We start from the raw sequence: 24,734 nt of genomic DNA, 5'->3' as shown, positions 1-24,734 counted from the left end.
TTGAGCATCTATTATGTGCTAAAAACTGCACCGGGAGATTTGTTGCATTTTCTCATTGAATCTTACAACAACCCTCTGGGATGGGTCTTATTCTTTTCCCCATTTTCTAGATGAGAATACTAGGACCAGAGAGGGTATGGACCTTGCCCAAGGTGATACAGCTAGTTAGCTGGAGAGTCTAAACTTGAACTCAGATCTCTCAGACCTGGAGCCTGTGCTCTGAATTTCTGGCAGTAGAAGATCTTGTGGACCTCTGTGGCATCACAGGCAGAGCCCAGCGCAAGGAGGAAGTAAATCCTCCCTGAACAGCTGGTAGTGAGTTTTCCATGCAGGGAACCTTGTGCAGGCTGGCCTATACCGTCCCTTTTTCTGGCTCTAGGAGGGGATGTCCTTCTCTGAGGGGCAGCATGTGTAATTCAGATCAACTGCTTCTAGCTTGAGGTACTCTCAGCTCTGCCCTTAATTGCTCGGTGACCTTAGCGTTGCCTATTGAGTTTCTGATCTTCAGTTTCCAATCTACCAAAGGGACGCAATTATGCTCTGGTAGCATAGTGGCTAAAGCACTTGACTGCTAACCAGAAGGCTGGCGGTTCAAACCCACCGGCCACTCCTCGGAAGGAAGGTTGGGCAATCCTACTTCCGTAGTGATACTGCCTCGGAAACCCAAGGAGGGGTCGCTATGAGTCGGGGCCCACTCGACGGCACACAACAACAACAGGGCTTTCAAACCTCCAGCGCCTTAGGGAAATTAACTCCTTCTGGGCCATCATACAATAATTAATTTTGGTTGGGGAGGGTCCAGAGAAAGTGGGCGGCGCCCGCGGTGACAGCTGGCGGGAGGGGCGGGGGCGGGCCAGTCGGGTCTGAGCACTGGGTAGTGGTGGAGACTCACCCATCCCGCGGCAGTCTGCGTCTGGCAACCATCAGCGGTCCCCCACCATGAGCCGTGAGTCTGGCCCGGGTGCCCTGCGCACCCAAGAATTCTCTTTGCTTCCTGGCAGAGCCTTGAATGCCAAGCTCAGCGTCTTGTGTGTGTCTCTCTCTCTGCAGGGAGGAGTCTCTCGCTCCGGTTCCCGCTACTCCTGTTGCTGCTGCCAACAGCCCCGGTCCTGGCACCGGCCCCCGGGGTGCCCGCGCCGGGTAGGCGGTCCCTCCCTGCCCACCCGGAGCCCCCGGCTCCGCGCCCCGGGCTCGGCTCCATTCCCTCCTTTCCCGGCCAAAGGGCTCAGCTTCCCCTTTCTGCCGGCGGTGCCTGGGACGCGGGAAGGGGCTGCGGCAGTAGGGCGGCTGGTCTCCAAGAGGGGTGTGCTCTTGGGTCCGGGGCTATCGGCTTCTTTCTTGGGAGGAGCGGTGCGCTGAGTTCTCGTAGCCGCTGAGAGAGAAGGGCCGGCCCTTCTCCAGCCCCCTCACCTTTTCTGGGCCCCCAGCTGTCCCAGCCGTCTCTCCGCCTCAACTGCCCCGCAGTTTCCTGCGGGGGGCCTCTTTCGGAGGAAGCAGGAGGCTCCCGGGGGGAAGCGGGCTGGAGGACGAGTTCCCTTCCTGATTTTCTGGGCACTCAACCTGACTCTCAACCCCCTGGAGAAGGTCTTCCCTGGCGAGGACCCGAGGACCCCAGCCGTTCTGGGATGACAGATGGGAGGTGGAAATACAACTACAGAGTTGGGTTGTTCGCTGTGGTTTATCTTCAGGGAGCTCGAGTGGCCCAGTGGTTAAGGCATTCGGCTCCTAACCAAAACTTGGGCTTTTGGAACCCACCAGCCGCTCCCTGGGAGAAAGATGAGGCCCTCGGCTTCCCGCAAAGATTTACAGCCTTGGAAACCCTATGGGGCAGTTTTACTTTCCCCTAAGGTCGCTACTTCGTTTCACCTATTTTGGTCATGTTGTCAGAAGGGACCATTCCCTGGAGAAGGATGTCATGCTTGGTAGGGTGGAGGGTCGACGAAAGAGGGGGAGGCCTTCAACGAGATGGATTGACATGGTGGCTGCGATGATGGGCTCAAGTATAGCAGGGATTGTGGGTCTGGCGCGGGATGGGGCAGTGTTTTGTTCTGCTGTGCAAGGGGTCGCTATGAGTCGGAAATGACTCAACGACACTTAACAACAACAACAACAAAGTCGCTATGAGTCGGAAACGATTTGATGGCAGTGGGTTAGGTTTGGTTTATTGTGTAAATGAGGAAACTGAGGCTCAGAGAGGTGCCACAAAGTCCCCAAGCTCACACTGTGCACGGTAAGGGTAGGATTTGAAACCTTTGTAAGGTTTTTTCCCCCACGTGGAAGATTTGAGTTCAGCTAGCTCCCACCCTTCCCTTCCACTTAAACACTGGTCCCTTTGGGTTGCATCGCCCTGGGGCTAATGGGGAAACTCAGAGACTTTGAAATCCAGCCCCTCTCCTACACCTGTAGCAGGTTCAAGGTGAAGGACTTCCCTCCTCACTGGGCCAGCCTCTCCTTCCCCTAGCTTTCCGCTTCTCTCTCTCCCTTCTCTCTCTCTCTCTCTCTCTGTGTGTGTGTGTGTGTAGTGTGGGGAGGACTATGGAGACAGACTGCCTTCACACAGCTTCCACCACCACATACCTGGGTTACCCATTGCTCTCTGGGTCTCCATTTCCTGTCTGTAAAATGGGGGCAAGGGAAGATGGTGGGGGCAAGGGGCTCTGAGCTCCAAGCTGTGGTGCTGTAGGGATTTGGTGCTGCAGAGGAGCAAGAAAAGATATCCACATAGATTGCTAATCAGGCCAGATTTCTTGGAGGAGAGAGCTTGAGTGGGTGGTATTTGTGAAAGCCAAGGGGTGGATGGAGGGTGCTCCAGGCAAAGGTTTGAGTATGAGCAGAGGCCTCGTTTGTGGGCAGAAGAGGAGGGAGACTCGTGACCAGCACTTTACAGTTGTCAAAGCAAGGCTGTGGGTGTCTATTTCTCTGGTGCTCACAACAAACAGGCCTGGCAGGGAGATGGGCCACTGACAACCAGAGGAGTGAGCTTGCTTGTCTAAGACCCTCTAGTGAGCTGAGGACAGAGCCGAGGCTGGACAGGCTGCCCCAGTGGCCCATCTTGTCAGCCCCTGGATCAGCCCAGCACTTCCTTTGAAGCCCAATCCTGGCATATCGCACAGGCACACAGGGCCTTCCCTGTCTGTCTTTCTTGATCTATTCATGAGCACCCATTGAGCTGTGATCTGTGTCATCTTGCTCTTTGTCCTTCCTACTTACCTTTATATCATAAGTGCTTAAGCAAAATCGTTTTTTCAGTCCACAAACATTCCTGAAGGCTTACTTTGTGCTAGACTCTCAGCTGAGCCCTGGAGACACAGAGATGGGAGGAGATTACAGTCTGATAGAGGAGACAGAAATGCCAGCAGATTGTCATCCAGCAAGACCAAGGCAAAGACTGGGGAACACAGGGCTCTGTGGAGCTCGGGGAAGGGAGTAGTTAACCTCTCAGTGTGAGTACTGAGGCAGTGACATTTGAACTGGATGCTGAAGGAGGTGGGGGGCACTATGAGAAGGATCTGTGTGGTAGAAACGATGACACAGGCTAAGACAAAGATCTGAATAACAGGAGGAAGATGGGAGCTGGAGCAGTAGGACATGGGGCTGGAGTGACCTTCAGGTAGTGGACAGCAGTGACTTTTGAATGCCAGGGTGAGGAGCTGGGACTTTGGCCTGAGGGTGGTGGGAAGCAGGAGAGTGGGGATGGATGAATGACTTAGGAGGATGAGACTGGAGGCTGTTGCAAGGATCAAGGACAGAACAGTTAACAAGTGGGATGTAGGGGCAGAGGTTTTGGGCTGCTGTCGTACTTTAAGCGTGTGATGGGCTGAGACCCAAGCTGAACCTTTCTCCAGAAATTCAAAGCCTGTGTCTTGGCCTCAGAGAGGCAGTGGAGGTTGTAGGGAGGACATGATAGCTGTAGGGAGAAGATGGGGTCCAGCTTGAAGGGCAAGGCTATGCCAGGTGATCCCTGATGCTGCCCAGGTTCATCTCCTCTAGCCCCTGGACTTGGCCTAGCACCAGCCCCCTGTGCCGGGTGAGGAGCTTGAGGCTAGCTTATGCTGGCACATGGAGCAGGAACCCAGCTTGTGCCAAGACCTCTTTGCTACCTGCTGCCTCCTATCTCCATCACCAGCTGGGCCTGTGGGCTGGGAGTGGGCTTCCTCTCCAGCTGGGCTCGTCCAGCTGTTGGGCCTAGCTATTCAGGCCTGGTGTGGGGGTGCCTGGCCTCTGGCTGCCTACCTGGCCAGTTGTACTAGCTGGGGCTACTAGCTGGGCCCTGGCCTGGCTAATCAGGGCGGGTTGCGTGCTCTTTGGCTGCAAGGCCCCTGCAGCTTCTCTAAATATTATTCTTAGGGGATTATGGTTCAGCCACTTTGACAGGCCTTCTTACTGCCTGCCGCCTTCACATCCTGGAGGACTTGGTGTTCCCCTCTGCTGTGCCTCACCCCCGTCACACTCAGCCCTAAGCTTCATATGTCAACTCCTAGGCTGGGGGACTTTTCCTCGTCTGAATTCTTAGAAAGGTTCTAGAGCCAGGCTGTCCTGGACTGTCTTTATCTGTGTGAAGGTGGACTAGTTGCATGGCCTTTGGGCTTCAGGGACCTCATGTGTGGAATGGGTGTGCTGATCATCCCCACCCCTGTGTTGTTTGGGGACTTAATGAGAGCAGGTTGTAAAGGTCTCTGCTGATCGGGTGAGTGTGTGTGCATGGGGATCATATTGATGCAAATGATGGAGAAGAAGAGACCAGCTCCGCCCTGAGTAGAGAAGGGAGGACAGAACATCAGAGTAGGAGGCCTCCTTTGGGCCCATCTGTTCCATCTGCTTCACTAGATAGACTGAAAAATGGAGATCAGAGGGTGAAGAGACTTTGCTCAAGGACATGCACCCAGTAAGGAGCAGCTCTCAAATACATCTTCTCTGAGCACCTGCTAGGGCCCCTGGGTGGCACAAATGGATTCTGCTCAACTACTAGTCAAAAAGTTGGCAGTACAAATCTACCCAGTGGTTCTGCAGAAGAAATCGCTGGTAAATTACAGCCTTTGAAAACACTATGGAGTACAGCTCTACTCTAAAACATGTAAGGTGGCTGTAAGTTGGAATTGACTCCAAGGCAATGAGTTTTTGGTTTCTTTATTAGGACCACCTGCTTGATGCCTGGCCCTGAGCTGAGTCCTGGGACTGAAGATGAATTGGACCTGGTGTCCACAGCACCCCAGTTCTGATTCCTGATGGTTTATTATACAGAGGTGCCCTCCACTGAGCGCAGAACTGGGCCAGCATGAAAGCACATGGGATTTAGGTTAGACTGAAAGGAGCCCTTCTTGTCCAAATAGTTCCCAAGGTTCTGGTTGTGGAAGGAGATGGAGATCCCTCTGGCACCCTGATTTTATTCATTCAGGATTTTTGGAGTCCATTTTGAAGGAACGGTGATAAACCTACCTCACCTGGGATATTTTTTTCAACCTATGGATTCAGATGACTCTCTCTCCTTAGCCCTTCTCCAGATCCAGACCTGGAGCTCTTCCAGGAAGTAGGAATGACAGAGAAGAGAAAGGAGTCAAGTCTTGACTCTGCTACTTCGAAGCAATGGGGCTTTGGCAAGTCTCTTCCCTTCTCTGAGCCTCGTATTCTTTATCTGGCACACCATGGGGATTCTGGTCTACCTCTCCTAGGGAGTGCCGGGCAGATAAATGAGTAGGAGGTGGGCGAGGTCCTGGACTCAGTGTGCGAGACTCCTGGCTTCCTGGTCTAGCTGTGGTCAAGCTCATCCCTGGGGATGTGGCACGCAGTCTCCTCTCCATCCACCCTGCTACCCCTGGGGCCTCAGTGGTAGTTGGTGTGCTTGGTGAGGAGTTTTCCTGAGCTGGGGCAGCTGGTGTTTATGAAAAACATGTGAGGGAGGAGGGAGGGAAAACAGAATTGGTGGTCTGGGAGGGAGGCGCTTCCACTGGGCACACAGTTTCTCTAGGCAGTAGGGGCATATGGGCAGCAGCTTCAGTGTCGTGGGCTTCTGGCTCTGCCTACTGGGGCAGAACTCCAGTGTGACAGCAGGAGGGCTTCAAGCGAGACTTCAGAGTGAAATGCTGTGGGCTGCGAAGATAAGGGAGTTTCTTTGACCAAGCTGGAAGGGACCACTTTCTTTACTTATTTTATCAATTCAACAAGCATTTGTGGAGCTCTGGCCACCACATGTGGGTCCCAGATGGCTGGATGTCTCCAAGACTTGGGTAGAGGATGTGGGTTAGTAGACACATAGAGCCCCAGCTAGGTGTACACAGCTTGTGTTAGGGGAGGAGAAAGACAGAAGAGGGGTGGCCCCTTCCCTTGGGAGCTTATGGTGGAGAAGAGCAAATTGTAGTCATCATGGTGAGAGAAAGCTGAAGAGTTAGAGTGTGGGTATTTAGGGAAGCCTTTCTGGTGGAGGCAAGGGGAGGGCTCAGTCAGGAGGGTGAAGTAGGTTTGGAGGAAATTTATTAGGAAAAGGCAACAGGCTCCTTGAAGAATGAGGAAGAGCTTTGAGCCTTGGAGCTAATGGAGGTGACTGCTACAGAATATTTGAGCTGAATGGACCTTCTGAGCTCCATTTGAGATCTCTACTGTGGTGGTATTATTGGGAGTCCATTGTGACTCATAGCAACTCAATGTGACAGAATAGAACCTCCCCCACAGGGTTTCCTAACCTGTAATCTTTATGGAAGCAGCTTGCGAGGTCTTTCTCCCACAGAGCCATTGGGTGGGTTTGAACCACCAACCTAATGGTTGGCAGCAAAGTGATTAACCATTGCACCATCAGGGCTCCTTCTTACTGTGGTATTGTTGTTGTTATGTGCCGTCGAGTCGGACCCGACTCATAGCAACTCCTCCTTGGGTTTCTGAGGAGGTATTACTACAGAAGTAGATTGCCCAACCTTCCTTCCAAGGAATGGCTGGTGCATTTGAACCACCAGGCTTCTGGTTAGCAGTCAAGTGTCTTAGGCACAACGCTACCAGAGCTCCTAGAGATGGGGAAACTGAGCCTGGTGATTGATAGGACTGGACTATTGGTGATAGAAGGCCTTGTGAGCCAGGGTTTGGAGCTGGGCACTGGGAGAGAGTTAAAGGACCCTTGGCAGGTGAATTAGGCAGGTGAGCAGAGTGTTGTGAGCTGGAGGAATTGAAGAAGGAGCGCTCAGGCAGAGGAGAAGAATCCTTTCTTTGAGGGCTAGATCCCTGAGCCAAATGGGGGCGGCGGGTGATCCTGAGTCTCTTTGGCATTTCTGGGCTTGAGGGAGGGAGAGGCAGGCATCCCTGGGTCCTGGCCAGGCACAGATTACCCAATAAGCAAGGTAAGCACAGGCTTACTTATGCTTTCTTACTAATCTGTAGTGAATAATTTCACATTTTTCACCACATTAAAGATTCTACTTCTAGGTATGGCTGGCATCTGTCTCTCTTTCAACCCCATAGCACCTTCCTACAGAATCAGAGCCTCTTTTCAAATTTACAATCCCTGACAGGGGTGGAGTATCCGGTAAACAAGGAAAATACAAGCTTACTTGTGCTTACTTACTAATCTATAGTGAACAGTTCCACATGTTTTTCTTACACCATTCTTACCTCACTTTTAGGTACTCTGCCCCTGGTCCTGGCTGCCAGGTCCGCCTGAGTCAGCCTGATAAGGCCTTTTCATCCAGCCTTCTCCCATGGGCCTCTCCCTCCTACATCCCTGCCAGGCTCACACAAATGGCCATTGCGGGGCTGTGGGGAGTCACCAAGGCTTAAGTAAAACTATTTGCATGTTTCTTGTAAGTTCTTCTTGTTTTCAGGTGTGTGTGTGTGTGTGTGGTGCTGGGGGCCCTCTCTGAGGTAGGGGCTGGGAGGGCCCTGCTGTCCAGGCCAAGTGCCAGAGACTATGAAGTAAGGAAGCTGAAACCCAAGGAGTCCAGCCTTGCCTAAGGTCATGCCCTCTGATCATGGGTCCCTAAGATCGCTGACCATTTCATCCTAAGCTTCTTTCCCCTTTTGCTACCCTCTTGACCTCCAATAATCAGTTGTACAGAGAATAAAAGTTCCCTGTCTTGTTGGCTTTGATCCCAGTTAAGGAAGTACATGTATGTTTACAGAGGGGAGCTACTGTTTGCTGGGTAAGGCTTGGGAAGGAGCCTGAGGCCAGGAGCCAGGAGTCCTGGGTCTGTCCAGTCCCCTGCTCTGCTCTGTGTCCTTGCTCAAGTGATACCTGCACTGCTGTGCATTGTAGGGTGGACCCAAATGAGTGCTAAAGAGTCTCTAAGTTTGGTTTCTGAAGAGCCACTGAGACAGTACAGATTTGAGCCAGGGGGCTGTGGTCAGTAACATCCAAGTTAGATGCAAAGAGGGGCTTCCTTGTGCCAGTTTCTCTAGAAGGCAAGGGGGCTGATTGATGCCAGGGCTCTACTCACTCTCAGGAGATTTTTCCAGCCATGTCTTTCCTGTTATTCCGTTAGTCTGCCTTTCTTTGGAGTCCTAGTGCCCAGACCTCAGCCTTCACCTGGGCTAAGACTGGGCCAATCAGAAACTGGTGCTGAGATAGCTGAGGCTCTGGGGCTACCTGTTTTCCCTCAAACTCACGCTCTGCCCCCACAGTCATGGAAAACTTCTTTCATCGGGCTTGACTGTTGAGTCTGTGTTGGAAACGTGGGCGGAAGTGAAAGGATGAGGCAATGGGTCTGGTATGGCTCGCCGGGTGACTTCTCTGGGTCTCCCTTCTTCTGGTCTCTTCCTTCTTAGTGTCTAGATGATCACCCAGCTTGGGGTGAGCTGAGAGAACCCCCATCCTTGACCCTTTTTGGAACCCCACAAACCCTGCCCTTGCTGCTGAGCCCTGACTTGGCAGGAAGTGAATGCCTTAGAAGTCTGTGGCTGCAGCATATTATCAGCTGTTTCCTAGCCTTTGATATCACAGCCTAGAGTGCAGACTACCCACCCCCGCTCTGGCATTAGTAGGGAAGGAGGGGGACTTGACCTGGGGGCCTGATTGGAGCTCCAGAGCAAAGCCTGGGAATGGAAGGGCCAAGGATTTGTGCTTGTCACTGTGGAAACACTGAAGTCCAGAGAGGGGTCACTCAGTGACTTAGGACAGAGCTGGGGCTTGAGTCAATACCTTTGACCCTGGATGCCCTCATCCAGGACAGGATGGGGGTCTGAGGGCCACCCTACAATCTCTGATCCTTATTTCTCACCCACAGTGAACCCCTGTTGTTACTATCCATGCCAGCACCAGGGAATCTGTGTCCGCTTTGGTCTCGACCACTACCAGTGTGACTGCACCCGCACGGGCTACTCCGGCCCCAACTGCACCGTCCGTGAGCTGGGCCTCCAGTCCCCACTCCTCTCCCCTGGGCTCCTCCTCCTCTAGCTCCACATGGGCCCATTCTCCTTCCTTTTCTGGCTCTCCCTGACCTGCTGCATCCTGAGCCCTCACTCCCAGCACATCCTACTTCCTAGTTCTGGGCTTTTGGGGAGTCTTCACTGACCAGCCCCAAACCCAGTCCCTAGCCCTGTCTCCTGTCCTCATTTCTGGTTTTAACTCGGACATGTGTCATCACTCCCAGGGCCCTGTCCTTACTGTCCTGTCCCATATGCACTCCCTGTTTCATTCTGGCCCTTGTCTCCAGTCCCCATCGTCTGCGCTGGTTGCTCTGGTCCTGCCAGGAAGGCCAGCTGAATGGTTCCCATTGTCCCTGCAGCTGAGCTATGGACCTGGCTCCGGAATGCGTTGCGGCCCAGCCCCTCTTTTCTCCACTTCCTGTTGACACATGGGCGCTGGTTCTGGGAGTTTGTCAATGCCACTTTCATCCGTGATATGCTAATGCGCCTGGTACTCATAGGTGGGTGGGGACAGGGTCTCCCCTAACCTGGGGAACATCAGAACAAGCAGTTCTGCTGGTTCTTGGCATCTGATATGGGTGGTGGGTGGGGAGATGGTATGATACCAGATAAGGAAATTTCCAATTCAAAGGAGGCATGGAAGGGGAGTAACTGACGATGGGAGCCCCCTTGTCACCATTATTTTCACCCTCTGCAGTGCGTTCCAACCTTGTCCCCAGCCCCCCAACCTACAACGCCGCATATGACTACATCAGCTGGGAGTCCTTCTCCAATGTGAGCTACTACACCCGTATTCTGCCCTCTGTGCCCCAAGACTGCCCCACACCTATGGGAACCAAAGGTAATAAAGGTGATGTAAGTCGCTGGGCCTGGGGATCACAGGAGATGCTCAGTTCTCTTTGCAGGAAAGCAGGCAGAAGAGTAATTATTAGCCAGTTTCACAGATGGGTGGACCAAGGCAAGGCAAGGAACTAGGGATGAGGACATGGTTGGGGAATGAGGACAGGAAAGGGCACTGAATGGTTTTGCCTAAGGTCACCTAGGAAGTCCCTGGCAGAATCAGACTAGTGCTTTCATGTTTCCAGTGTGTCACATTGCCTGAGACTTATCTACTGAATGGACTGGCCCCTGCTGGGGTGGGGGTGACTTGAAAGTTGAAAAGTGGGGAGGAAGGAAGAATGTTCTATTTATTTAGTACTAATTATATGCTTGGTTCTTACATATTTTCACCAGCATACGGTACAAATAAGTTGTATATATATATAAAACCAAACTCACTGCCATGGAGTCAATTCTGACTCATAGCGACCCCATTTGGGTTTCCGAGGTGGTAAATCTTTATGGAAGTAGATAGCCCAGTCTTCTTTCTGTGTGTGTGTGTATATACATATGTGTACATATATATATATATATTTATATATAATTTATTTATCTATTTATTTTTGTTGTTGCTTAAGACCCCACCTAACCTCATTGGCAGGGATCTTCCTCTTGAACCTTTTCCCCCACTCTATCCCTAATTGTCCAAAAAGCCCTAAGGCCTTTCTTAGTTCAGAGCCATCAACTCAATTTCAAGAATAGTGAGGCCAGAGGGGCTGATCAGTCAGTTGCTGCCACATGGTCTCACTGTTGAATGCTGTTCCTGTGCAGTCTCATGGATGTGTGATTTTGCAGGTTCAGAACGTTGCATATGTATTGATGTCCATACTTGGGCCTCATGGTTACCTTTCTGTTGGTTTGCACTCAAAGTTTTAGCTACTATTCCAAAAGTATGGCCATTTTGCCTGGATAGCTGGGTCTAGCAGATCTTCTGAACTATGCCAATATCTTGCTGGTACCAGTCCTACCCCAAGGTCTACTTGAGTGAGGATTCCAGGTTATGGGTACAGACTATACCCTCCAACTTCCCTTTTGGAGAGTTCCCTTTTGGGATGATTAATACTCATTCCTGCCAATGGAATACAGTTGATCATCTCAATCCAAAGAAAGGTCTGTTAATCTTGACTCTTTGGCATTGGTCCTACAAGAGGTATTGTCAAAGAATGCCTTTATCAGAACACAAAAATTCTGTTAGTCCTTTCTGGTAGGGCATTGAGTGGTAACTCATGTGATGTTTATATAATTAAGGAAGGCTTCCCAAGTGCCTGTGGTCATAAAGACAGATACCAACTTCAAGATGGCTTGTTTTTACCCCAGACATAGAAAAACTAGCATCATTAAAAGCAAGGGTCAACAAACTAGGGTCCCCATGCCAAATGCATCCTGCCCTTGTTTTTGTAAATAAACTTTTATTGGAACACAGTCACACTTATTTGTTTACATATTGTCTAAAGTTGCTTTTCGTGCAAAGTTGAGAAGTAAGTCCTGGAAGTCTAAAATATTTACTATCTGGATTTTTAAAGAAAATATTTGCTGACCTTGATTTGAAAGCTTCTGCCTTACCAGTTCCCCGCCATGCCTGAAATCCACCGTCTAAGATAGGTACCACTTGTCCCACTTTACCAATGAAGAAACTGAGGCTCAAAAAGATAAATGACTTATCTGTGTGTACACAGGTAGTAAATGGCACAGCCAGGTTCAAACACAGTCTGTCTTGCTCCAGAGCCAGGGAGTCCATGTTCTTTTCTTTCTTTCCTTTTATTTTTTTTAAACATTTTTTATTATGGAAAAAAATTTAACATATATAAAAATTGAATGTACTGAACTCCTATGTACCCATCTCCCAGTTTAACACTCGTCTGCAATTTCCCATTCTTCACCCTGTGGATCAAAAACAGTCTGACCCACAACTCATCATATGGCTGGCACAGGACCTGGCAGCATTTTGTTCTGTTGTGTCTGGGGTCACCAAGAGTTACGGGACCAACTCAATGGCAGCTAAAAGCAATAACCAAGCATTTCATCTATACCCTCTCACCTTATTTTTTATGGAGTATTTTAAAATAAATTCCAAATTGCACATCATTTCACCCTTAAACACATCATCGGTAGAGAAGAAGGGTCGGGGGCCACCTGGTGGGTGGGAAGTGGTCCAGCAGAGGCTACTCTGGGCTTTTTGCTTAGGCCTGTTTGGCCTAGTGAGCTCAGAGGCCCAGACAGGTGGCCGTTCCTGCTCTTTTTTACCTCCTCGATCAGGGAAGAAGCAGTTGCCCGATGCCCAGCTCCTGGCCCGTCGTTTCCTGCTTAGGAGGAAGTTCATACCTGATCCCCAAGGCGCCAACCTCATGTTTGCCTTTTTCGCACAACACTTTACCCACCAGTTCTTCAAAACTTCTGGCAAGATGGGTCCTGGCTTCACCAAGGCCGTGGGCCATGGGGTGAGTTCCTAGGAGGGGCTCAGGACTTCCTGGAACTAGGTACATGCAGGTCATTGCTGGTGGGGCAGGACTGGGGAGATCTGAGTGTACCTTCTCTGTCCTCAGGTCGATCTGGGCCACATTTATGGAGATAATCTGGAACGCCAATATCAGCTGCGGCTCTTTAAGGATGGGAAACTCAAGTATCAGGTAGTACTGAACCTAGGGTTAGGGCAATGGGAAAGGCCTCTGATGGTCTCCCCTGGCAAAGGCTATGGGGGGCCTGAGTAGTGTCCTGAGAGGCCAGCTGCAGGAGCTCATAGTGTGCACTAGGAGGAGAGACAATTTGGGAACAGCAGTAAATCCCTAGGAGAAATCCCCACACGAGAGAAGCAGACGAGGAGCAGATGTGGCCTCTTATGTTCTACTGGGAGGTGGAGTTTGAGGCTCAATACCCATTGCCATCGACTTAATTCCAATTCACAGCGACCCTATAAGACAGAGTAGAACTGCCCCATAGGATTTCCAAGGCTGTAAATCTTTATGGAAGCAGACTACCTCATCCTTCTTCCACAGAGAGGCTGATGGGTTCGAATCACTGACTTTTTGGTTAGCAACCCAATGATTTAACCACAGTGCCACTAGGTCTCCTTTGAGGTTTAATAGGAGGTACATCATTTCAAGCTTATTTATTTAATTATTATTTATTTATTTAATTATTCTACAATAATAATTGGACACTACAGTGCACCTGGTACAGTGAACATCATAGTTAGGGACTGCACCCTCAGTGCACTCACAGTCGTCAGGAACCACAGACATAAACTGTAGGATGCTAGCTCCTGGAGGGCTTATTGCCTAAACTGGCCCTACCCAGCAGAAATATGAGCAACATATGTAACTTAAAATTTTCTAGTAGCCACATTACAAAAGAGAAAAAAAAAACAGCTGTATCAATTTTTATATTGTTGTTGTTGTTATGTGTCGGCGAGTCGGACCCGACTCATAGTGACCCCTCCTTGGGTTTCCGAGGCAGTATCACTGTGGAAGTATATTGCCCCATCTTTCTTCCGAGGAGTGGCTGGTGAGTTTGAACTGCCAGCCTTCTGGTTAGCAGTCAAGTGCCTTACGCTACCAGAGCTCCCATCAATTTTTATAGTATATTTTATTTAGCCCAATATATCCAAAAAATCACAATTTCAACATGTAATCAATTCAAAAAATTATTAAGATATTTCACTTTTTTTTGCATGCTAAATCTTTGAAATCTGGGGTGTATTTCATAGTTAGAGCACCCTCTATTTGGATGCTAAATCTTCACTGGAAAGACTCCATCTGTACTTGTTGTTGTTATGTGCCAGTGAGTTGGACCCAACTCATAGCAACCCCTCCTTGGGTTTCCGAGGCAGTATCACTACGGAAGTAGATTGCCCCATCTTCCTTCCTAGGAGTGGCTGGTGGGTTTGAACTGCCAGCCTTCTGGTTAGCAGTCAAGCGCCTTAGGCACTATGCTACCAGAGCCATCTGTACTTAGGTTCATAAAATTTACACTTGAAAATTAGATTCACATGCCTAAGTTGTTCCAAGTGTATTTCAGAGTTTTCCCAATAACTGAAGTATCAGTTTTTAAGTTGATATTTCAATTAAATTAAATGGAAAATATAGCTCTTTATTTACACTGGCTGGATTTCAGAGGCTGAATAGTCTTATGTGGCTAGCAGCTATCATATTGGACAGCACAATGGAAACAAGCAAACACAAAAAGTTTACTGATGAATCTTTAGGGTTAAAAACACAATTTGGCATATAGTAGATTCTCAGTGTATATTTATTGAATGAATGAAGAGACTGCCAAATAATTAATCATACTTGTGATAACTGCCACCAAGGAAAAGTTTTGGGTGCCACCAGAGTGTTCAGAGGATTGGGAAAGCTTCACTAAGAAGTCATGAATAAACTGAGACTTGCATAAAAGATGAATAGGAGTTAAGAAAGCAAAGAGGGGGAGGGGCTTTCCAGGTAGAGAGCTTTAGCATATGCAAAGGCTCGGAGGTGGGAAGCAGCTTGGAGTGAAAGAAGGGGAGTTTTGCCAAACCTAGTGATTGGGGATAAGAATAATTTGAGGTGAGAGTGGAGATGTCTGTGGAGGTCATGTTAAGGACTTGGAATTTCTGCCAAGGGCAGAGAGAGGACTTCGATGGGTTTTAAGCCAGGAAGTGATACTAGATTAATGTTTTTTTAAAGTATTACTCTGGCTGCAGTGTAGAGAATGGACTGTTGTGGCTCTGGGAGTGGATGTAGGAAGCCCACTTAGGGAGAGGAATCAGGGTGGGAGATGAGGGACAAGGATGGTGGTAGTGGGGATGGAGAGAAGGGGACTGATTTTAAGAGATTTAGGAGGCAGAATCAAGAGGCCTTGGTTGAAGAGGACAAAAGACAGCAACCCTGCCGTGACATAGGTAGCTGTCAGTTGGAGTGGGAAGATGTCAGCTGTGGGCAGGTGTAGGTACCCTGGTGCCCCAAGTTGCCAGGTTGCCCATCCACAGGTGCTGGATGGAGACATGTACCCCCCATCAGTGGAGGAGGCACCTGTGTTGATGCACTACCCAAAGAACACTTCACCCCGGAGCCAGATGGCCGTGGGCCAGGAGGTGTTTGGGCTGCTTCCTGGGCTCATGCTCTATGCCACAGTCTGGCTGCGTGAGCACAATCGTGTGTGTGACCTGCTGAAGGCCGAGCACCCCACCTGGGAAGACGAGCAGCTCTTCCAGACGACTCGCCTCATCCTTATAGGTGAGGACTCCAAACAAGCCTTGCCCTAGAAGGTCATGACCTCTACCCTGAGAAAGTGAGTGGGTGGCGGGTGGTGGCTTGGGGACAGTGAGTTGGGATTAGAATCTTGACTCTGTTACTTACTAACTCTAAGACCTTGAGTGATCCCCTTCATTTCTGGAAGTCTCAGTTTTCAGATCTGTTCACTGGAGATAATGATGATTATAAGTATTTGTTGAGATAATAAATGGGAGGGCACCTAGTACCTAGTAGGCCTTCAGAAAATGGATGGATGGCCATGATGGTTGATTACTAGCTGGGTGAGTCACAGCAAATCTGATTAGACAGACCACATCTCAGTTTCCTTGTTGTACTGCACCCAGATGTATACAATGATGTCCTTGGCAGTGCAGGGCCAAACCCCAGCTTGCCCACCCTTCAGGAATCATGTTTCCAGCCATGCATGTATCTGCCTTCCTGGAGCTGGAGAGCTTCTGGGTAACTCAGGGACAGGATATTTTTGTGTCTTCTACGGGGGTGAGTCTGCAGCCAAAAATGTCAAATGGTTTCCTGCCCAGGAGCTTGGCCCCTGACACCCCTGTCCAAGCCATGTGAGTCACCAGTAACCCCCTTCCCCCACCTCCACCCATCACTGGGCATGGCTGGTCCCAATTATAGTGCCTGATTCACGGGTGCCTGGAAGAGCCTGGCATTGCGAATAGGAATGGCCTGGAGAGGAAGAGAGGCTGGTTCTGAAATCTCAACATTGAGAGACCTTGACCAGAGAGGACAAGTCTGTGCCTAGAGGCTGCCCAGCACACTAACAGGTGATCAAGCTGTGACCAAAGGTAGGCCTTCTAGGGCATTGTACACCCAGTAGATCATCTAACCTTCTCTAGCAACCTTACGGCCAAATATCATGTCCTTGTAGGGAAAATTAAAATTCAGAGAGGTTTAGTGAGTTCTCCAAGACCACTCAGCAGAAGGAGAATTGAACCTAGGTCTGGCTGCTCCAAAGCTCATGCTACTTTTACTGTGTCACAGGGGGATTCTTTCCTGAATGGAGAGATGTTGCAAACATCAGTCCAATATTTTGTGATGTGTGAGTAGGAGGAAGGGATTCTCCCTTGTGCCTACACTTAGTATGCCTGCTTTTTTTTTTTTTTTTTTTTTTTAATATCTAATTGACGAATTTTCACTTATTTACGGGATGTTCAATTTGTTTCTTCTCTGGCTCTTTGCTTTATAGCTGGTTACTGAGGAGTAGAGAAAAAATCTATTCATAAGAATTCTTATCTGTAAACATATGTAAGAAATAGAGTTTTAAAATCTATTTGGGGCTAGATTCTCCTTTTGAGTCCCTAGGTGGTGTGAATGGCTAATGGGCTTGGCTGCTAACCCAAAGGTTGTCAGTCTACCCAGAGTTATCACAGAAGAAAGGCCTGGTGTTCACTTCTTCTTTTTTTGCTGTATCTGAGTGGTAATTCACTTCTGAAGTTCTTTGCCACACATGGGATAGCCATGAGTCAGAGTAGATTCTGTGGCAACTTTTTTGTTTGTTTTTCTTGTACCCCCAATGTCCCCCTCTTGGCTTTCAGAATGGTGTCTTTGAAGTCCCCTTAGCCATATATTGAGGGTATCAGCACACTGAGAGCCCTCACTAAGTACATCCTTCACTTTCCCCTACTTGGTGGGCTGTCCAGCCTCCTTTAACAAGCTGCAGTTCCCTTCCCTCATACCTCCTTTGCATGTCCTGCTTAGCTGAGTCTCCCTTTGGAATGTAAGACTAGCTGATGCCTCTTGTTTTAGAGGAGCTCAGTCAAAACCAAAGCAGAAAAGTTTTATTTTCACACTGTGTTACAAAAAGTCAGAGTGAAAAATGGCCAACTAAAATTAAATATTAATAACACTAGCTACAGTGATAACAATCATAAAAATGCAAAAACAAACAAACAAAAAAACACCCCACTTTTCATGAGTGGGCTTGATTCCCAAGCTGGATGTCTAAATCGGTGTGATCTGTTGACTCTCTTCCCAATATGTTCCTGCCTAGGGGAGACCATCAAGATCGTAATTGAGGAGTATGTGCAGCAGTTGAGTGGCTACTTCCTGCAGCTCAAGTTTGACCCGGAACTGCTGTTCGGAGTCCAGTTTCAGTATCGCAACCGTATTGCCATAGAGTTCAACCATCTCTATCACTGGCACCCACTCATGCCCGACTCCTTCAAGGTGGGCTCCCAAGAGTACAGCTATGAGCAGTTCTTGTTTAACACCTCCATGCTGGTGGACTATGGAGTCGAGGCCCTGGTGGATGCCTTCTCTCGTCAGCGTGCTGGTCGGGTAAGCCCCAGAGGCAGCACTGGGGAGGGCTTGTGGGCACTGAGAAGCAATAGATTTGGGTCCACCTTCCAGTTCCTTGTCTATAAAGTGGGGGTAGTCATCTCCAAAGTTTGGCTGTGAGCATTCCTTCACTAATTCTCTTGTTCATTTGTCCACTCAGCAATGCCGGGCATTAGTCTAGCTAGGTACTGGGGAGATGGTGGTGAACAAGACACATGTGATTCTTGGCTCCTTGTTCTCTTAGAGCTTACACTCTGGAAAGGGATTATAGTCATATGACAGCTAATGTCCTTTGAGTGCTTACTGTGTGTTAGGCACTATTGTTAAGTACTTTTTGGATGTTATCAGAATTATAAATGCATGATAAGGACCATAATACAGAAAGGTCATGGTGTTCTAGCAGATCAGAGAGAATCCGCTGATCCAGTTTTGGGAGTTATCAGTAAGGAAGTGATTATGATTAAGGAACTAAGTAGAGATCTTAAAGATGGATAGGAGTTGCACAGGGAAAAAGCAGTGTTAGTGACGGGGATGGCTTTGTTCCAGATAGAGGGGACAGAATGGGCAAGGCCCAGAGGCCAGAGGGCATGGTGATTTTAGGAACAGAAGGACATTCAGGATAGGGTAATACATGAGAAAGTGCCACATAACCAAAACCCAAACTCATGCCGTCGAGTCAGATCTGACTCATAGCGACCTCTCTTTGGGTTTTCGAGGCGGTATCTCTATGGAAGTAGATTGCCCAGTCTTCCTTCCGAGGACTGGCTGGTGGGTTTGAACCGCCAGCCTTCTAGTTAGCAGTCAAATGCCTTAGGAACTATGCCACCAGTAGGTGTTTATTAAATTATAGGCCTCTTTCCTTGGAATTCCTAACCAACTCTCTCTTAAATATTCCCTTCTCCTGACTCGGAAGCTCCCAACTCCTTCATCCTGGCTCTCTGACTCCTTCGTTTTCATTCTCTACCCCTGCTTCTCTCTACTTCCTGAGCCCTATCAGGAAGTTGTGGCACCGGATGGATTTCAGTTCCCTTCTGGTAATTTGACTGAAATTAGCATATGCTGCCACAAGTGGGCAGCTGCTGGCTGGTTTATGGCCTCGGTTCTCTATGGGGACATGGATGCACAGAGATAACGACATTTCTCTGATGAGGTGTGGTTTCCAAAGAGTTGCTATGGAATGGCTAGGATGAGATGTGTGGAAATGATGATGTGGCACAAGACAGAGGAGGCCAGAGTATGCTGACTCTCAGGATATTAAGAAGAGTGTGAGGAATGATAAAACGGTTTCCGCTGATAACCATCACACATGGCTAACAGCTTAGGGGTTAGTATGTGGCCAACACTGTATTCACTGCTTTGCATACTTTATCTCATTTGTTTTGCCTTGCCCTCCTCACTTTTACATATGAGTAAAAGGAGACTTAGCTCAAGTAACCTGCCCAAGGTCCCACAGTTTGCAAATGGATGAGCCAGGGTGATAGCAGTCTCTCTTTGTTTTCCTCCAAGACACATGTTTTCACCCAACAATGCTTTTCCTCTTTCCCACCCTATTTTAATTTTTCTGCTTCAAGAAAACTCTTCCTTAACATTAGCACTCGTTTTGAGCAATAACGCCTTCTTCAGACCAATGCTCCATAACTGCTATGAACAAGAATCTTCTTCTGGAGCTTCCTTTATCTCACCACGTCACCTGGGCTTTGAACTTTAATTTTCCTCCCTTCGCAGGGTATTATACTACCCCTTAGTTTTGGGATTAAACTTCTAGTTTTGTTGAACTAAACTTGTTTAGACGTTATTGTTTTCCTGGGAAGATTTCAGCTCCCTCTCTGCTAATGTTCTTCTCCCAGGCACTTAAGCAGAAGGAAGAAGAAAGAACAGACTTAGTCACTTCTGTTCATGTGATTGGCTCTATCTGCTCTGAATGGAGTGACTTGATGCTTTATGTTGCTACCTGCCTACTCCTTTTAGTTTCTCCTTCCTTGTGGTGGCTGGTTATTAGAAGTTCACTTTTTAATATTAGATGCTCAGTACATTTAGTTGAAACTCAACATTATGATGATACAGAGAATGAAAATCAATAAAAATTGATCCCTTAGCAGGGTCCTTTAAAAGATTTACTTAATCTTCCACAAGTAAACCTCTAGAGCTAATAGAGGAATTTAGCAAAGTACAGGATACTAGGTCAACAAACAAAAATCAGTCAGGTTTCTATACACCAGCAATGAGAAATCTGACAGAGAAATTAGGAAAACAATTCCATTTACAACAACATCTGAAAGAATAAAATACCTAGGAATAAATCTACCCAGGGACATGAAGGACTTGACTTATACAATGAAAACTATAAAAGTGCTGAAAGATAATAAATAAGGCTTAAATAAATAGAAAGGTATTCTATGTTCATAGATTGGAAGACTTAATATTGTTAAGATGTCAATACTACCCAAAGTGATCTATAGATTCAATAAAACCCCAATCAAAATTCTAATAGCCTTATTTACAGAAATGAAAAAAAAAACAGTCCTCAACTTTATATGGAATGACAAGAGGCCCAGAATAGCTAAAGCAATGTTGAAAGAGAAGAACAAAGTAAGAGGACTCACACTTCCTGATTTGAAAGCATACTACACAGCTGATGAAAAATGTTATTATATTCCGTGGACTGCCAGAAGAATGAACAATCTGTCTTGAAAGAAATACAACCAGAATACTTTATAGAAGTGAGGATGGCAAGACTTTGTCTCATGTACTTTGGACATGTTATCAGGAGGCACCAGTCCCTGGAGAAGGACAGCATGCTTGGTAAAGTAGGGGGTCAATGGAAAAGAGAAAGCTCCTCAACAAGATGAACTGATGAGTAGCTACAACAATGGGCTCTGACATAGCAACGATTGCGAGGATGGCACAGGACTACTAGGGCGTCAACACAGGTACAGAAATCACAACAGCCTGGTACTTATATAACAATAGACACATAGACAATGGAATAGAATTGAGAGTCCAGAAATAAGCCCACACATCTGTGGTCAACTGACTTTTGACAAGGGTGCTAAGTCCATTTCATGGGGAAAGAAGTGTCTCTTCAATAAATGGTGCTGAGAACATTGGATTTCCACATGCAGAAAAATGAAACAGGATCTGTGCCTCATATCATACATGAAAACAAATTCAAAATGGATTAAAGATCTAAGTGTACAGACTAAAACCATGAAATTCTTAGAAAAAGAACCAGGGATAATGCTGTCTGGTCTAGCTTCGACAATGGATTAGGTAATGTAATAACAAAAGCACAAACAGCAAAAGACAAAGTGAAGAAATGGGATCTCATAAAAATTAAAATATATTGTTTATTAAAAGACTTTACCAAGAAAGTGAAAAAGCAGGCTACCAGACTGGAAGAATATCTTTGGAAACTATATATCTGACAAGAATCAAATAACCAAAATATATATAAAACTTCAACAACTTAACAACAAAAAACAAACACCCAGTCATAAAATGGGCAAAGTACTTGAATAGACATTTCACCGAAGAGGACATTCAAATGGCCACCAGACACATGAAAAGATGTTCATCATTTGCCATTCTCTCTCTCTCCCATTAGGATGGGTGAAATTGAAAACAAACAAACAAACAAAACAACCCAAAGAGAAAATAACAAAATTTGAGGAGGATGTGGGGAAATTGAAATCCTTACTCATTGCTGGTGGGAATGGAAAACGATACAAACTGTTGTGGAAACTGTGGCAGTTCCTAAAAAAATTAAAAATAGAACTACCATATGACCCAGCAATTCCACTTCTAGGTATATACCCAAAAGACTTGAAAGCAGAGACTTACATACCAATGTTAATGGAAGGCATAGTTACAATAGCCGAAAGGTGGAAACAACCTAAATGTCCATCAACAGATGAATGGATAAACAAAATGTGGTACAGGCATACATGGAATGCTATTCAGCCAGTAGGAAAAGTGAAGTCTTGATACCTGCTACAATATGAATGGAGTTGGGAGACATTATGTTGAATGAAATAAATCAATCATAAAAGGGTAAATATCCTATGACCAAAAAAAAAAAAAAAAAACACGCCACAAAAAACCAAACTCACTGCCATTGAGTCAATTCCAACTCATAGTCGAGTCAGTAAATCTTTGCTAAAGTAGATTGCCTGGTTTTCCTTTCATGCAGTGGCTGGTGGGTTTGAATGGCCAGCCTTCTGGTCAGCAGTCAAATGCCTTAGGCACTATGCCACTAGAGCTCCTTATTGTATGACAAGGAAGGAAAGGTAAATGTATAGAGAACAACGTTTATTAGTGGTTACCAGGGGTGGGAGGGAGAGGGAAAGGGATGTTAATGGTGATGGAAGTAGATTATGGTCATTGCTGCCAATGCATTGTCAGAAGTTGTATACCTGTCAAAAGTTGTACTGGCAAAAATTGTGTCAGATATATTTACAACAATGCCAAAAAGAAAAACAAACAAACAAACAAAACAGTAGTTGCTGAGTCTGTTTATGTACACCCAGACACCTCATGGGATTTGGTTTCTTGGTTTGGAGGTTTAAGGTCATGGTTTCATGGGATATCCCAGTTAACTGGCATAAAAGTATGTTAGTGCTTCTGTTACCTAGGCACGAAAATTGGTCTCTACCTGGGGCAACAGAAGAAGAGGAAAATCAAGACTAGGAGGAAGATATGGAATGTTTGGCTAATTGCCTTCATGGACAAGAACTGATGGTGCCTGACTACTATCAAAAAGGGAGAAATACAGAAGAGAATTTAAAATGGTAAAGGACTCTAGACTTCTTGAAGCTATGAAGATTGTATGAACCCCTGAAGCTATTGCCCTGAGATAATCTTTAAACCTTAAACCAAAAATATCCCCTGAGTCTTCTTAAAACCAAGCAATAGTTTAGCTTCCAAAAAACTAAACCAAACTCACTGCCGTCAAGTCGTTTCCAACTCACAGCGACCCCTCCTTGGGTTTCTGAGGTAGTATCTCTATGGAAGTAGATTGCCCAGTCAACTTTCTGGGGAGTGCCTGGTGGGTTTGAACCCCCAGCCTTCTGGTTAGTAGTCAAATGCCTTAGGCACTATGTAAAAAGTGTCTGCCTTGAGCATTATGTTCTTTTAAGAACTATCTATAAGGGATTAAATTGACAACAGCAACTAGAAAGACTAGACAGGAAGCTTAGGGAGCAATGAATTTATATTAATGGACAAGGAACAACTCAGAAAAGGAGGATGAGAATGGTTATAGAACTCGAAGAATGAATCAATGTCACTGAATGGAACATGTAGAAACTTAAACTGGTGTATGTTTTGCTGTGCATATTCTCAATAATAATGACAAAAGAAATGAAATTATACATTAAAAAGCCACAAAAGATTAATTATCTGTGTTGTATGATGAAAACAGACTTGGAGAGTGACAAGTATGTGTTAGCTCTGCTAGAACATAATTTTTAAAATATCTTAGGAAAGCCATACAGTGGTTTTCTTATCTGATTCCTCTAACACCTGGCACCCAAAACTAAATATTCCCCCATCTTTTTATTCATATCACTTGTTGGCTCAAAAACCCTTCTATCCCTTCAACTTTCCTCTCCAGAGCTGGGGTGCTCCCCTTCTGCTTTTGGTTTACTTCTTGGCTGTGGCCATGCTAGCCATCTCCTCTGCAGAGTCCTTGCTGCTGAACTTAATAGATCCAGAACTTCCTTAACAGGACCTTGGAGGTTTTTACCTGGATTTAATGGGTTAGCCAACAGTGTGAGTTTATGAGCTGCTAGAGAGGTCCTCCTGGCCCATTGAACACTTTAAAGTCGAGGAAACTGAGACTCCGAGGGGGTCCTTGAGAAAGCATGACAATGGCAGACCTAGGGCCACATCCCCAGCACTGTGGCTGCGAGGCTAAGCCACACTCCCTCTCTTAGCTCAGGGAGGAGGACACCTGGTCTGAAGTTCTTTTCTTAGGGCCCTAATGCAGGCTGCAGAACAGTAGTCTGGCTCCCAGACCATGACATCTGTGCTCATCTCTTGGCAGATCGGTGGGGGTAGGAACATGGACCAGCATGTCCTGCATGTAGCTGTGGAGGTCATCAAGGAGTCTCGACAGCTGCAGCTGCAGCCCTTCAATGAGTACCGCAAGAGGTTTGGCTTGAGGCCCTACACCTCTTTCGAGGAGCTCACAGGTGAGCAGCTGTTTCCTGGACACAGTCCCTGCCCTTGAGGGACTCACAGTAAAGTGAGGGAGAGTCAAGGAAACAGAATCAGACAACAGATTGTGCCAGCACCATGATTATGGGAGTTACAGGGATAAGAGAGCACTGTGCCTGGCTAGAGAGGAATATGGAGTGAATAACCCTGCTTGGGGAGAGAAGGTGGCTTTTCAGCTGGTTTGTAAGGGTAGATAGGAATTTTCCAGATGGAGAATAGAGGGAAAGAGCATTTTAGGTCAAGAAGCAGAAAGTATAGAAAAGGCACAGGAGTCAGAAAGAATGCACCTATTCAGGAGAACACTAAGTAGAACACAAGGCTTAGGTGGAGGGGGTTAGTGATGGGGAGTTTGGGCCAAATTGTGTACAATTTTGGATATCATGTTAAAGATATTGGGCTTTATTCTGTTTCAACAAAGAAACAAACCAAAAACCCAAACTAATTTCCATTGAATCAGCCCAACTCATGGTGACTGCATGTATGTCAGACTGGAATTATACTCCATAATGTTTTCAGTGGGGGATTTTTCAGAAGTAGATCACCAAACCTTTCTTTTGATGTGCCTCTGGATTGACTAACAGCTCTAAACTTTCATTAGCAGGGGGGCATGCTAACCATCTGTGCCATCTTGTTGTTGTTGTTGTGTACCGTCGAGTCACACCTGACTCATAGTGACCCCTCCTTGGGTTTCCGAGACAGTATCACTACGGAAGTAGGATTGCCCAACCTTCCTTCCGAGGAGTGGCTGGTGGATTTGAACCGCCAGCC

General features: G+C 47.1%; 1 protein-coding gene across 1 annotated transcript in view; it reads left to right on the top strand.

Annotated features, from left to right (window-relative positions):
• Nucleotides 1-939: 939 nt before the first annotated feature.
• The window catches only part of PTGS1 (prostaglandin-endoperoxide synthase 1), a 25,640-nt gene continuing 1,845 nt past the window's right edge, over nucleotides 940-24,734 (top strand). The window contains exons 1-10 of the mRNA XM_042780393.1: nucleotides 940-946; nucleotides 1,051-1,140; nucleotides 9,201-9,317; nucleotides 9,702-9,842; nucleotides 10,040-10,183; nucleotides 12,478-12,659; nucleotides 12,765-12,848; nucleotides 15,185-15,431; nucleotides 17,464-17,750; nucleotides 23,794-23,941. Coding sequence (XP_042636327.1) covers nucleotides 940-946; nucleotides 1,051-1,140; nucleotides 9,201-9,317; nucleotides 9,702-9,842; nucleotides 10,040-10,183; nucleotides 12,478-12,659; nucleotides 12,765-12,848; nucleotides 15,185-15,431; nucleotides 17,464-17,750; nucleotides 23,794-23,941 — 1,447 coding nt within the window. The remainder of the gene's footprint in view (nucleotides 947-1,050; nucleotides 1,141-9,200; nucleotides 9,318-9,701; nucleotides 9,843-10,039; nucleotides 10,184-12,477; nucleotides 12,660-12,764; nucleotides 12,849-15,184; nucleotides 15,432-17,463; nucleotides 17,751-23,793; nucleotides 23,942-24,734) is intronic.

The sequence above is a fragment of the Orycteropus afer genome, unplaced genomic scaffold (genome assembly GCF_000298275.1).
Source record: "Orycteropus afer afer isolate SDZICR_OR568_19922 unplaced genomic scaffold, OryAfe1.0 scaffold00037, whole genome shotgun sequence".
NCBI classification, from domain to species: domain Eukaryota; kingdom Metazoa; phylum Chordata; class Mammalia; order Tubulidentata; family Orycteropodidae; genus Orycteropus; species Orycteropus afer.
This window is presented reverse-complemented; position numbering and strand designations above follow the sequence as displayed.